A 13,564-nucleotide genomic window follows, 5' to 3' on the forward strand; every position below is an offset into this window, starting at 1 on the left:
TTACTGCACATCCTGCTGGTTTTTATGGGCACTAAATGATTGCAAGGAGGAAAGTGCTATTCTCAGTTAGATTGTATTGTTTTCCTGTCCTATGAAGTGAACATTTTGTCACTGATGAGTAATTATAATGTTTGCCATACACATGTTTTCATTTGATGTTTCAAAGAAGAATGTTGGATATTTTATAGAATTCATATCTTGGTAGGATCTCATATGTTTTAATTTGATTCCTAATCTAGCAACTCCACATATGAAGAAATAACATTCCTGGTGTTTCCCTCATTTAAAATGTGCATGTTCATGTGTGTTTAGTACAAACAAACTGCAAAGGGGTTAAGAATGCATTTAATAGTAACAACAATAAAAATAATTCAGAAATAATAATAGTATTTTATTTCTGGACTACCCTCTCTTCCCAAGTTTTTCCCATTGGGAATTGAATATGGTCACCAGACTTTTCTTCCCAAAATAGAATCTGATTTATCCCTGAGAAACACAACTCTATGTCTGATCTCAAATATAAAGGAATTTTTATTGATCATAAAAGTACACTTAGAAAAAAATAAAATTGTTCGCGGATTTGTGAACTTTTCTGATTATTTTCAAAATTTAGTAAGATCTAAGAAGGAAAACAACAGAAACACCCATCTAGCCTCCTTCTTCAAACATCCATTAATATTTTGCTTTCATTGCCTGGAAACATCTGATTAATCCAAATCCCCATTGACTTTGTTCCTGCTATAATCTGCTTGCTTGCTTCCTGGGTCTCTATAGTAAATATAGCTCATGGATTTAGATAATCAACTCTTCAGATAAAAATGACACTTTACCTGATGGTGCTTCAGTTGCTGCTTAGATAATTTACAGAAGAAGAAAAAACAACTATCATTTCAAAAGAGGGTGTCTGTCTGAGTCTTTGTTCCCAAATCTTAAAAGCTAGACTCCTGAAACTTAATGGTAATTAATATAAAATTAATTTGAATACATCTGTGTGTTTGAATCCTACTGTGCCATGTCAAATCACTTGGCACAGAAACTAACAGTTGAACCTGGAAAGTCAAAAGACACCCAGAGGTAAACTAGTCAAGGTTTTTGTTTTGTTTTGTTGGGGGTGCGGGAGGTTTAACCTAGTTGTGTTAACTCAGTCAGTTGTACAATGTCAAGAAATGAAATTGTTTGCACAAAATATATAGAACTACAATTAATCCTTCTCTTTTGCCTTCCTTGTACTCCTTCTAAAAGCGCATCTACATTGACACTGTGCAGTGGAACCTCAACAGGAGCATCCCAACTTAAGAGAGATTTGGGTTGAGAGCTCAGCTCATGTTTCACTTTGACATACAGGCAGCATTTTGAGTTAAGAGCTAGCTCCAGAGGGAGCACTGGTGCCTGGGGGAGTGCTAGCGTGAGAGTACAGGGTTTTAGGGCTTCAAAGGAGCAGCCTACATTCCTTCTACCTCCGTGCCTCCATCCCTTGTGCTCTTGTCTGCTTTGGGAGATTGCTGTCCGCTTGGCTCTTGTCTGCTTTGAAGAACTTTGGTTTAGTTGATTTTGTGTGATTGTTTTTACTGGTATGTTTGGCTTTATAGAGAGCAAGCGAGAGACGGAGGCTGGAATGAGTACAGTATGAAGAAAATGATGCTTCTGCCTCTTTACTTTGTGCTTCCTTGCCACTTTGTGTTTATATCATTGTGCCACAACTTTGTGCTTCTACCATTTTAAAGTTTATCTTTCATTTTCATTGTTCTATGTAAATACACATTTATACATTATTTGTTATTTATAATACATTTTCTTATTTTAAAACATGTGACAAAAATACGGGTTCAGGAGGTCAGAAGAGATTAATAACATATCTGTGGGAAATTTTACTTTGATTTTAGATTAGTCATTGACCAAATTAAACTCTTAATTCAAGGTATCACTGTAATGCAACTTAGAACCAGTTTGTGAGGAACTGGTTCAGCTGTGTGAGAGATTAGATTGACAGGTCTGGAACCACTTTGAGACCAGAAAATATTTACAATAACCACAGAACTTGCCTCAAACCCCTCTGCATTTTTTTCACTAATGTCCAAGAGAGATGTGCAACAGTGCTCCAGAAATATCAGAGGTGAAAAATGGGGGAAAGTGACAGATAGGAGCTGAGGTAATCAATTACCCCTCCCAGGGCTCAGTTAGCCCCTGCAATTACCCTTAAAACATTTTTCAGCAGTCCCCATTCTAGATTCCATAATGCACATCAGCAGGAGTAGGTCTCTGCAATATACTCTGCATTTTGCGGAAGTGATTTTGCCCTGAAACTGGGATAATTTGGCATCTGCGACTGCACATTATTTAAAATGCACTGTGTACCCTTAAATATGCATTGCAGCATGCATTGGCAGTATGTGTTTTGTGGATACCAAAGTTTTGAGTTATCTTGAAGTCGCATTATAGTGTCAGTGTAGATGGGGGCATAAGCCTCCATTTCTATTGAGTGTTCTATTGTGGTTCTTGTTGTTGTGTGCCTTAAAGTTATTTCTGATTTATGATGGCCCAGAGGAGAACCTTTCATAAGGTTTTATTGGCAAGATTTCTACCAAGGGGAGTTTCTACCCCCCCCCCCCAAGAGACTGTAACTTGTCCAAGGTCATCCATTTTATTTCTATGGCCAATTGGAACAACTGTATCCAGAGTTCTAGTTCAGTGTGCAAATTACTGCAACATTCTGGCTCTCCATCCAAAGTTACAGGATTAGAATTTTCATTTTAGCTGAAGCAAAAATGCATGGCTCAATTTGAACGTGTTAACTCTGCACTCCTGTAGATGGGTATCCAATCCCTCTCTACTTCATATTATTTGTATTATTCATGACCACACCAAAATTAAAAATAGATAAAGAAAAGGACAAGGAAAGAAAACTGCAAATGAGAAAGGACTCGCTAACAAAAGATACGGCGACAAAAGACATGACGATAAAAGAACCCACCATGGAAGAAAATACAGATAAAAAAGAAGAGTTCACTATGAAAGACTTAATGAGAGAAATTTTGAAAATACAGACGGACATGCAAAGACTAGAAGGAAAGCAAGATAGACAATACAATAACATCAAGAAAGAAATGGAGGACATGAGAAAGGAGATCAAAGAGGAACTGCAAGTGGCAATGAAGGAAGAAGTAAAAACTATATACAAAGAAATAGAAGACATGAAACAAGGAAGAAAAGAAGACTCAAAAGAAAACAAAGAACTTAAACACCATCAAAAAGAACTGGAAAAAGCGATGCACACAATGGAAAGGAAAATGGAATCACTGCAAACGCAACAAGAAAATTTGGAGGCAAAGGAAAAAGAGTTTCAGCTTAGATTTAGAAACATACAAGAAGGAGAAAAAGAAAACATCAAAGAAGTAATCGCAAATATAGTGGCACAGATTCTCCAATTAGACCAGAAAGATATCAAAGACAACATAGATAGGGTCTTCAGAATCCAATCAGACTATGCAAAAAAACACAACGTTCCCAGAGACGTGATAGTTTGTTTTGGAAAGAAAACCATGAGAGACGAAATACTGAAGGAAAACGCCACGAAACCCACATACCATAATGGCAGTAAGGTCACAATCCTAAAAGAACACCCAAGAGCAGTACTAGAGAGAAGGCGAAAATATTTTTTCCTTACCGATGAACTGAAAAGAAGAAGCGTAAGATTCAAATGGGAAAGGAGAGAGGGAATAATGGTAACTTGGGAAGGCAACAAACACTGGCTAACATCAGAAACAAAAGCCAAAATGTTTTATGACAAATTTTTGAGCAAGGAAGATAATGAAAAGAAGAAGGATAAGAATGAAGAGGACAACGAAGAAGAGGAAACCCAGGAGACCATCCAGGAAAGACTAAGGAAGAGACCAAGAGAATTTTCCCCCAAAGGATACAAAAGCTCGGTGGAACTGACAGCTGCGAATGGGAAAAGTGACGCAGGAGTAGGGAATACAAATGACACAAAATATTAAGATATATTCAAACAATGTAAACGGTTTAAACAATCCCAATAAAAGAGCAAAAGTTTGGCACCAACTCAATAAAGAACATTATGACATAATGCTCCTACAAGAATCCCACATATGTCACCGACATGTATCGTATCTAAACCAAAAAAAATTGGGGAAAGTGTATTATGCGGCGGGTAGAGAAAAGAAAAGAGGGGTAGTAATGTATGTCAAGGAAATGATCCAATCAAAACAGGTGTTCAAAGACCAAGAGGGAAGAATGCTGGGTGTGGTTATAGAATTTGATGGAAAAAAAGTACTGATATGCAATATTTATGCCCCCAACGGTGCAAAAACAAAATTTATAGACTCCCTACACAAAAAAATACTTGATCAAGAATATGATGACCTAATCATCATGGGAGACTTCAATGGGGTCATAGATAGCAATCTAGATAGAAAGACAAAGAAGAGAAAAAAAGCCAAAAAATATCAGATGGGAGAACTCCCTAGAGAATGTAGCAAACTAAGAGAGAATTTAGGTCTTCAAGACATATGGAGATTTCTCCATAAGGACGAAAGGGACTTCACATTTTACTCGGATCGCCACAGCTCGTGGTCTCGCATCGACATGGTGTGGGGAACAGAGAGAATAATAGCCAAAACTGTTAAGGTCAGGATACTACCAAGAATGACCTCAGACCACGCCCCCCTTGAACTAACTATCGAAAAGCCAGGGAACAACATAAGAAATAGGACATGGAGATTAGACGACCAACTAATAAGAGACCACAAAGACCAGGAAGCAAACAGAAAAATACTAGAGGAGTTTTTCAACATTAACACAGAAAAGGACACAACAATAGATACTATCTGGGACACATCTAAGGCATACATCAGAGGCCATTTCATGCAACAAAAAGCAAGGAAAAACAGAATAAGAAATAGAGAAAAAAGAGAGATAGAAGAAAACATTAAAAAAAAGGAAGAAGAACTCAAAAAACAACCGAATAAGAAATCAGCAAAACTACAATTAGAAATACTAAAGAAAAGATGGGATACACTACAATTAGATGAAATAAGTAAAAAATTAAAATACATAAGACAAAACCAATTCGAAAATGCTAATAAAATAGGAAAATACTTAGCCTGGAAGGTAAGAAGGAAGAAATATAAACAACAAATATTATTTGTATTATTGCTTGGTATTTGAGGGGGAAGTGGGGAGTTCTGTGCTGAACTGAGCTAGCCTGGAAGATCATTAATATATGTTTTATCTTTGTGATTGGGACAAGTAGAAGAATTACAGGTATCTTGTAAACTTTCAAAGTATGTGTAACCCATTATTTCTTCAGGACAACATTCAATAGAAATTGAAAACATAGAAATTTGGATCAGGTGACCTCTCAATTTAAATAATGTTAACTTTGTTAAGCATTTTGGTGCAACTTCCAGTTCATTACAGGCACACCAAGTAAAATGTCATGAATAAGGGGCATTTTAGCTGCCACTGAGCTTCTAACAAACTGTGAATACTTTCCTCTTCTGTTCATTACTCATCTGCCAGTTTATATTTAATGCAATTTAATGCAAAGGCTTCTTGAAAATAAAAGACCTCTAAACCATGACATTTCATCAGGATTTCAAAATCTAATATAAATTGCAAAGGTATATGTTTGTTCTTTCTATGTGTGCAGAAAAGTAGATTGTCCAATGATTACACTGTCAATGGAAATGCAGACTGTGATATCACTGCCTGGTCCTATTATTGTTTTTCTTTTGTGCTGTTCTTGCTTATAACATTTTTGATTGGTCTCCTTCACTAGAAATGATTGGACTGTGGAGGAGCAGATTTAGCAGCAATAGTCAGATATGACCTTCTTCAAGGTGGTTGGCTATGTGGTATTTTTCCCTTGCCTTGACAGGATCAAGATGGTCACCAAATATTTGCAGATCCAACAGAGTTAATTCAACCTTTGGTGCTTCTGTGGTCTAAGCAGGAGAAACTGAATACTAATATTCTACTGGAATGACACTTCATTGTGTTCCGTTTAAAAAATCCATCATAATTCAAACACATTGCCATATAGCTCTTTGGTAAAGCCCTGAACAGGAAGGGAAGTTGTATGGTTAGATTTAGATTTCTGAGATGTATTTGAAGGGTTGCAGTCTGGAACTGGGAACTTTCTAATATTATTTTTTTTTAAAAAAAATCAGAACTTGCATTAGGAATAAACCTGTCTTCCTCACAGGGCTCTACCATAAATCAAAGTGAGGGCCCCTCTGCAACATCCTTCCCAGAAAGAATTCTACCTTCTCAAGAACTTTTCTTTCAATAACCAAATTGCTAGTAAAACCTTATTTTTATGGCAAAGTCTTCATTCCCCCACCACCCACCCAACACACATACAACTGTATCTCTGATTTATAATGAAAATGCAGTACATTGTTTATTGTTACTCTATTTTTCTGTTGGGGTAGAAAACAAGCACTTTGGGGGGGTTTCTTCCTCCAGGGAAACAATATGATAGCTGGTGTTCTTTCACTTGGCTGTTGGTCCTGAGGTGGAGATAAATCTCCCAGCATTCAATACCATTGTCTATGATAGCAAGTTCTCAAATACAACTGGAGCATACTCACTGAATCATTAGGATTTATCCACATGTTGAACAACCATTCAACAGATCCAGTCTAACTGGCATTGTGAAAAGTCTAGGACTGCTGGAAATTTCAGCCATATGACAACTGGAGAGTTACATGATTTGTATCCCTGCTGTTTGACTAATTTTCATTGTATGTGATGAGATATGATGACCCCCATCTGCCTCTGTAAAAATAACAGAGTATATGTGAAGTTCAAGCTTCAGAATTACTGTCACATGCATACTTCTGACCCACTCCTGAAACATACCTTACTATACCATATTCTTTTAAATAAAGATAATCTTTGGAATTTTAATTCATGCCTTATAATATATTAAGACCAATGTATACCATAATAAACTTGTGTTTTTTGGTTTTGGAGGAGTCATTGCAGAGATCAGAATTCTCAACTGACCTCATGCAAACTCAAATACCCCAGGACTCACCTTTCAGCTATTACAACCAGAGTGAAGATGCAAAAAATTGCATTATTTTCTGAGATCCTTCTGGGGTCTCAGCAGATGATGTAATCACTCAACACCTGGATATAGAAGCACAGCTAAACACTTAGCTAGTGCCCCTTGCTTTCCATAGCCACTAAATGGCTTTGGGGTGCAACCTGCAGTTGCTGAAAGGTGAGTGAAGGATGAGAGAGATGTAGCGTGGTTCCACTAGCACAACATTTATGCTGTGTATGCCTAGTGCATGACCTTGGTCTTGGTCTTTTTAACTTCTGAAATGTGTGTGAATTTCAGTGCTTTAAATATAACCATATTCATAATGTTGATCTTCTTTTCCTCCTTCTTCTTCACTCCTACCTTCCAGGTCATAGCCTCAGCTCCACAAAGGTGACTCGTGCACAGACATTTCCCAGCTACACCTCAGAGCAAGATGAGGAGCATGAGTCACACCTGGCACTGTCTAGCAGCTATGGATTCAGCTACAGTTCAGGACTCATCCAATGACACACACCTTGTGTCTGACCAGAGAGACAGTCTAGTGTGGAAGTTGCCTGTAGGCCCTGGAACACTGCTTGATTCTTTCCTAGGTGTCCATGGATGACAATCTGTAGCGAAAAAATGAGGACATAATGTCTCAATGCTGGTGACAGTGAAGCTGAAAGCTTGGATCACTGCTTTCCTGAGGCAGAATCTAAGTCTTTTATTTATTTAAACTTTATATTTGTTTTTGTCCATGTGTTTGGGTTGGATATTGGTTTTGTTTAAAAGGCGAGAAGAAGGAAATCTCTTTGAAATTCTGATGGTGTGCAGATCAGGTTTCTGCATGACTGCAAGACTACCTGCTCCGAAGAAGATGACACTTGCAGTTTGAGGCTTTTGCTAGTCAGTCAACCATGTTGTTAATGTTTGCTCATCCACCATGGCCACTTTTATGTCCTAAGCATCAGGATATCTGCTGGGTCATTTTTACCCAATGAACAAAAATGTAATACAAATACTTCAAAAGGAATGATGCAACCCTCCCAACAATTATGCAGAGTTCTGTCCCATTGTCCTCAATGGGATTTATGCATAAATAACTTTAGGAGTGTAGCCTAAAGTTACAATTCTGAGAAGGAGCCAGGGACTCTTAATCAGATTCTTATAACTGCAGCTAATACACAAAATTGATAAATAGATAGATTCTGTCCATGGAATGGCATCATGATGCTTAGTAGCCTTTCAGAAAATAGACTGTGTTGTGTATTAAGAGGCCATTACCTAGAATATTTTCCACACCGAATTTTTATACTTAGATTCTGCTCTTACCTGTGTATGTTCCTATCCTAATTATCCACAGCTTTCCGCTGGGAACAGTGATTATAGATGTCAGGGGAAGACTGTCATAAAACATTGGCAAGTTCTTCCCACTGTAGATATTTAAATAGTGAAGTCTGAATTTACAATCAGTATACTTTTAACTCTGTATACTGTGCAGGTGAGAACTGAAACCACATCACTGGAGGCCAGCTCCATGTCCCATAGTTTTATAGGGCAAGATGCTTGACTAGTATAATGATAGATATAATTAAAGTTCAGTTCTTATTAATGAAATCTCGTAACTAACAACATGGATATGCTCTCTTTTTGTTGACATTTTTGTTGTTGTTATTTTCACTTCCTTCTCCTATTGTCTAGTGCGTCTATTCCCTGAACCTTATGTACAGCCATAGATGAGTCAGGACAAAATTTCACAGCTTCTTTGTATTGTTGCCATATTGAGTTTTTTTTAACTGTCCCTTTACAGTGGACAACTGCATGCAACTGGGTTGTGCAATGCTAATTTCTGAGTTATATTAAATTTCTATTGACCTGCTATGCTCAATTCGATTATTTCCCAAAGAATAAAAATAAATCACACCAGTGAGTAAAAGAAGTAGAAAAGGGAAGGCTCTAAGTATGCTCTAAGAAGCAATGTGTAATAATAAAATGTTGTTGTCCAATACATTCAAAGTCAGTACCTTCTACTGGGAATAACTTGATTCACATTATATCAAGATAATACTGTATTTCTTCATTTGTAAGATGCACTGTAATTTTAGTACCATCAACAAAAATACACAGAATTTTTGTGTCTGCAATTCTAAAATGGACCCCATTTTAGAGATGTTTATATAGGGGGGAAAGTGTGTGTTAGAATTAAATACAGTATTATTTTCTCATAACTCCAATATTAACATCTCTGATTTTAAATAGTCACCTAATTCAGGCTATATTCCAAATATAGATTTTGGCTCAAAAGACCACTAGGTTTTATTAACATATAATAAATGTTTCTCACCGGCTTTTCAATCATATTCTTAGGCTTGCTTTGAAAATTAAAAATATATAAATTAAAAGCAGCCCTTCAAAATATGCTTCATAAAACAATCATAGTTTATTTTTTCCCATGAGGCACATAAACAGCATCAGAATAAATATGTGGCAGAGATGCTGAGGTCTTCCAAATTACACATTCAGGGCATCCTCACAAAGAAAGTCTTCTCTCTTTGAATGGCAAAGAAACAAAAGGATGGATTCTGCTGGTTTTAAATATCACGATAGGCACATATGGAGGCTGGTAGTTTTTCAGGTGCCCTGGCATGAAACTTTAGTGGCCAAAGCCCAGAATTTCAAAGTTACAATGATATATCTGGATTGCTGTAGCTGCTCAGTATTTTTAATGCAAAAGAGGAACAAGAAACAGAGCCTATTCAAGCCTGGCTTTGTGTCCAAAACCATATAAGATAGTTGGTGACTCCAAGCATTTGGGCTTTGGTCTTAGCACCAAACAAAAATTGAAGGAAATACTCCAAATAAGAAGCCCCTGGCAATAGCTATGGCACCATCTGTAGTTTCTGAACTACACTGCCTACCTCTGACCTGGGTGAGATCTTTACTTAGCATATTTCCATAACCCAGTTTCATGCAATTTTCCACTGTGACAATAAAGAAAAGAGGAAAAAAATATCAACTGCCATTGGGGAAATGAGAATTCTTTGTGAATTGTTGTTTTATAAGTTCTCAACTCTGAAAGTGCTTGAGGAATAGCTCATTATATGGTAAGCACAGTAACTCTGAGCATGTGTAAAATGTGTGCCCTTAGGGGACATGATGCCTGTCATGGAATGCTACTTTCAGAGACCTGAGCTGCCAATTTAAAAAAAGAGTAATTCTGATAGGAAGGCATCAGGTGGGTCCGCACCCACCCTGCATTTTAGAGATGTTATATAAAATCCATTGCAGAGTGTGAGATGTGTTATTAATTAGTAATGGCATAGACACAGTGGGAGGCGTAAGAGTGGATGTGCAAAAGGAAATCCTTTTGTCCTGTGTACTTCAGCCTCCATAAAGGTCACTGTGATGAACGTGTAGGAAACAAGCCCCATAAGCACTAGAAACTCTAGGGAGGAACATTTGCCGTGAGCAGACTGCCAAGCAGTAGAGTTTCCTGCCTTTCATTGTTTTATCAGGCCAGCGCAGGATGTGCTGAACAGAAAAGTGTGAGAGTCTTCTCTCCCTCCATCAGCCTTGCAAGACCATATTTTATCTATTGCAGTTTGAAACAGTGAAGAAAGGCTTTTCATATATGGTATGGGAGAAATGTCTGCTTTGATTAAACATTTATTGATACATAAAAGTGGGAGGTTTTGTTTCCCCCAAGCCTTTTCAGCAGTCTAAAAGGCTTCAGGTTTGTAGCCCTCAGTGAGCAGCTGCTGATTATAGCTGGGCTGTGATATGATGGCATTGATGGTGTTGTCTCTCGTTTTCTTCCTATCTTACCAACTGCATTTATTATTATTATTATAACAATAAACTTTATATCCCGGCCCTTTCTCCACAAGGACTCGGGGCAGCTCGCAACAGAGTCAAATCATAGTACATACATAAGCAGAAAGCAAAAAAAAAAAAGACATAATATATAGCCAATAATCATAAACAAAAATTTAAGAATTGATATCACAGTAAATAAATAAATAAATTTCAACAGCTTCAGTGGTCAAATAGCAAGCTACCTGAAGTTATGTCTGGTCCTAGTTGTTTTCAATTAGTAGAAATTCTTCTAGGGGATCTGCAACAATATGCGCTTTCAAATTCAAATATTAAATCACATCCACACTTGGAAAAAGCTTTTCTCTTTTTTAAAACAATGCTTTGGCTGCTGGCCTAATATTTCCATACTCTTAACAAGGTTTTACACAAGGCAAAATCTCTCCATATTGTCCACCTATACAATTACTTCATTGTATTAAGAAGTTATAGATCTGAGTAAACATTTAATTGACTTCAGATAAGTAGTACCATCAATTTAGTTTAGATTCCAAATAATGTTTGAAGAGTGGATAATTCCTGTAGCATAGATGTATGGAATTTAAGTGAAGGAAGCACTATAAACACCCAGAGTCTATGTTTCTGTGCAGCCAAGAACAATTGGCCTAGATTCCTCCCTTGTACTAATTATTAAACATTACACCAATCTCTGTTTAGCATCCTTTGTTTATTTTAAGAAGCCACCTCTGCCCTTAGACCCTAGACTTATTTTATGTTGTATACATAGACATGCCCAATCCATATGTATTGTGCTTCAAGCAATCCAGGTTTATGCATATCTTTCTACTGCTTAGAAGTTGAGTATCTGCAGGGAAATTATTCCTGACCAGACCACATTTGTGTGAACCACAAATACCACTAAACACCACTAAACTACCTCACTTCCAGTCCCAGCATACTATAGAGTTGCATTGAAAGACCTAAAGAGCAATCCTCTCCAAGAATGTGTTAGGTCCTGCAAGATATCACTTTGTACTTCTGGGGATAATTATACTCAGAGGACCTAGCATTTTTTTTTTGAAAAAGATAGCTTCTTGATCTCCCCAGTGGCATCATATGCTTCTATGGATGTAATAAAGCAAAATGTTTCTTTTCATTTAATGATTTCAAATTATTATTCCAATGTATTTTGGGCAGATAAGAAGTACAACACTAATAATAATAATAATAATAATAATAATAATAATAATAATTGTAAGAGATTTCTAAATCTGCAAAGGTAACCTTCTACATGAGACTATGCAACATTCTGTACCCAGATATGATGGCTCAGCAAACTCATCCAGACCAGATGGAGTTGTGGAGATGGCATCTTCCATGGGAAGTATCAAAATGGCTCGTATTTTCCATGAATCTTTCTGTTCAAAGTCCTGACCCCAGTATGATCTCATAACAAGCTGAATAAAAAGCACATTTTACAGAAAAGTTGATGGCTGACATGTGTAATGGTCAAATTGTGTGATGCATTAATAGCAAGTGATTGCCTTCCCCATTCCCACATACACCCCACACATTATTTTTCCTAACATAAAAGTTAGCATCAGAAACCTACTCCATTTAAACCCATCCAAATTGCAGGCATGGTGCTTCCAGCACATATCAAGGTATTGTTGTGGACCAAGGGTTTAAGACCTACCAATCCACACAGTTGCCTGTACAGATCAGAGCCTTTGTGATTAGATTGGATTTGTAAGGGAAGCATTTACATCCTTCAATACCATGTAGTTTAGCTCTAATTTATTTCATTTTAACCATTGACAAGAAGCATAGATATAATTGTTTAGATAGTGAAAGGCTAAGAGTGTTCCTAAACTTTCAGAACATTCTTAAAGATGGAATCTAATCTGAGTTAATTATCATAACAGTAGGGATGGTTATTTTCAGTCCACTGTTAAAATGTGATTTTCTAATTGTGTAATTATATTATTATAGTTAGCCGATGGAACACAAAGTCTCTTCTTGATTGTCTTGTCTGATATTGCTGTTAGGTTTATTTACAAAGTGAATTTCTTATCTATCCCCCAAGAGTATCTAAAACAGTGATTCCAAAAATTTGGTCCTTCAGGGGTTTTGAGTTTCAGCTTCCAGAATCTCTGACCATTGGCCAAAGTGTTGTGGTTGATGGAAGCTGAAGTCCAAAACACTTGGAGGACTAGAGTTGTGGACTCGCAGATCTAAAATATAAAATTCAATATCAGTTGCCCAAATAATTGAAATTATAAATCAACCCTATCTGTTCCATGTATCCCAAATTTAGCCTCTTATTTTTCTTGTGGTTTTCTTAGAGAATACTGTGAGAAATGTAGTACCATATTTGTTGTCTCTTTTCACATGACTTTTTTGTTTTTGTTTTTTTAAAAAAAAAACAGTTATAGTTTTCTTGGTATGGATTACTTAGGGTTTTTTTTCCTTAAGAAAATCTCACCTTTCAAATACAGCACATTAAGAAAGACCCAATTTCAAAACCATTAACAATAGGAGAGAAGGAATGTGATGCATATCTAGTTCATCAAGAAACTATTGGTTCTGGAAAAAAAGGTTGCCCTGCTGTTTGTCATGGATAGAAAGTAAATTAAGTGTGTATGGGGCAAAGTGGATTTTGGCTGTTTTAAAATGGCATTCAGCTGCTGTTCACTGATG

General features: G+C 36.8%; 1 protein-coding gene across 2 annotated transcripts in view; it reads left to right on the forward strand.

Moving 5' to 3' along the window:
- The window catches only part of DOK6 (docking protein 6), a 369,307-nt gene that overhangs the window by 237,200 nt on the left and 118,543 nt on the right, over positions 1-13,564 (forward strand). Inside the window, exon 8 of one of the 2 annotated variants that reach the window (XM_060774997.2) lies at positions 7,440-11,940. The exons of the other annotated variant lie outside the window; for it this stretch is intronic. Coding sequence (XP_060630980.1) covers positions 7,440-7,579 — 140 coding nt within the window. The 3' untranslated portion in view covers positions 7,580-11,940. Of the gene's footprint in view, positions 1-7,439; positions 11,941-13,564 lie in introns of those variants that run through there. 2 annotated transcript variants of the gene reach the window in all.

Source organism: Anolis sagrei, chromosome 4, assembly GCF_037176765.1.
Source record: "Anolis sagrei isolate rAnoSag1 chromosome 4, rAnoSag1.mat, whole genome shotgun sequence".
Lineage (NCBI taxonomy): Eukaryota > Metazoa > Chordata > Lepidosauria > Squamata > Dactyloidae > Anolis > Anolis sagrei.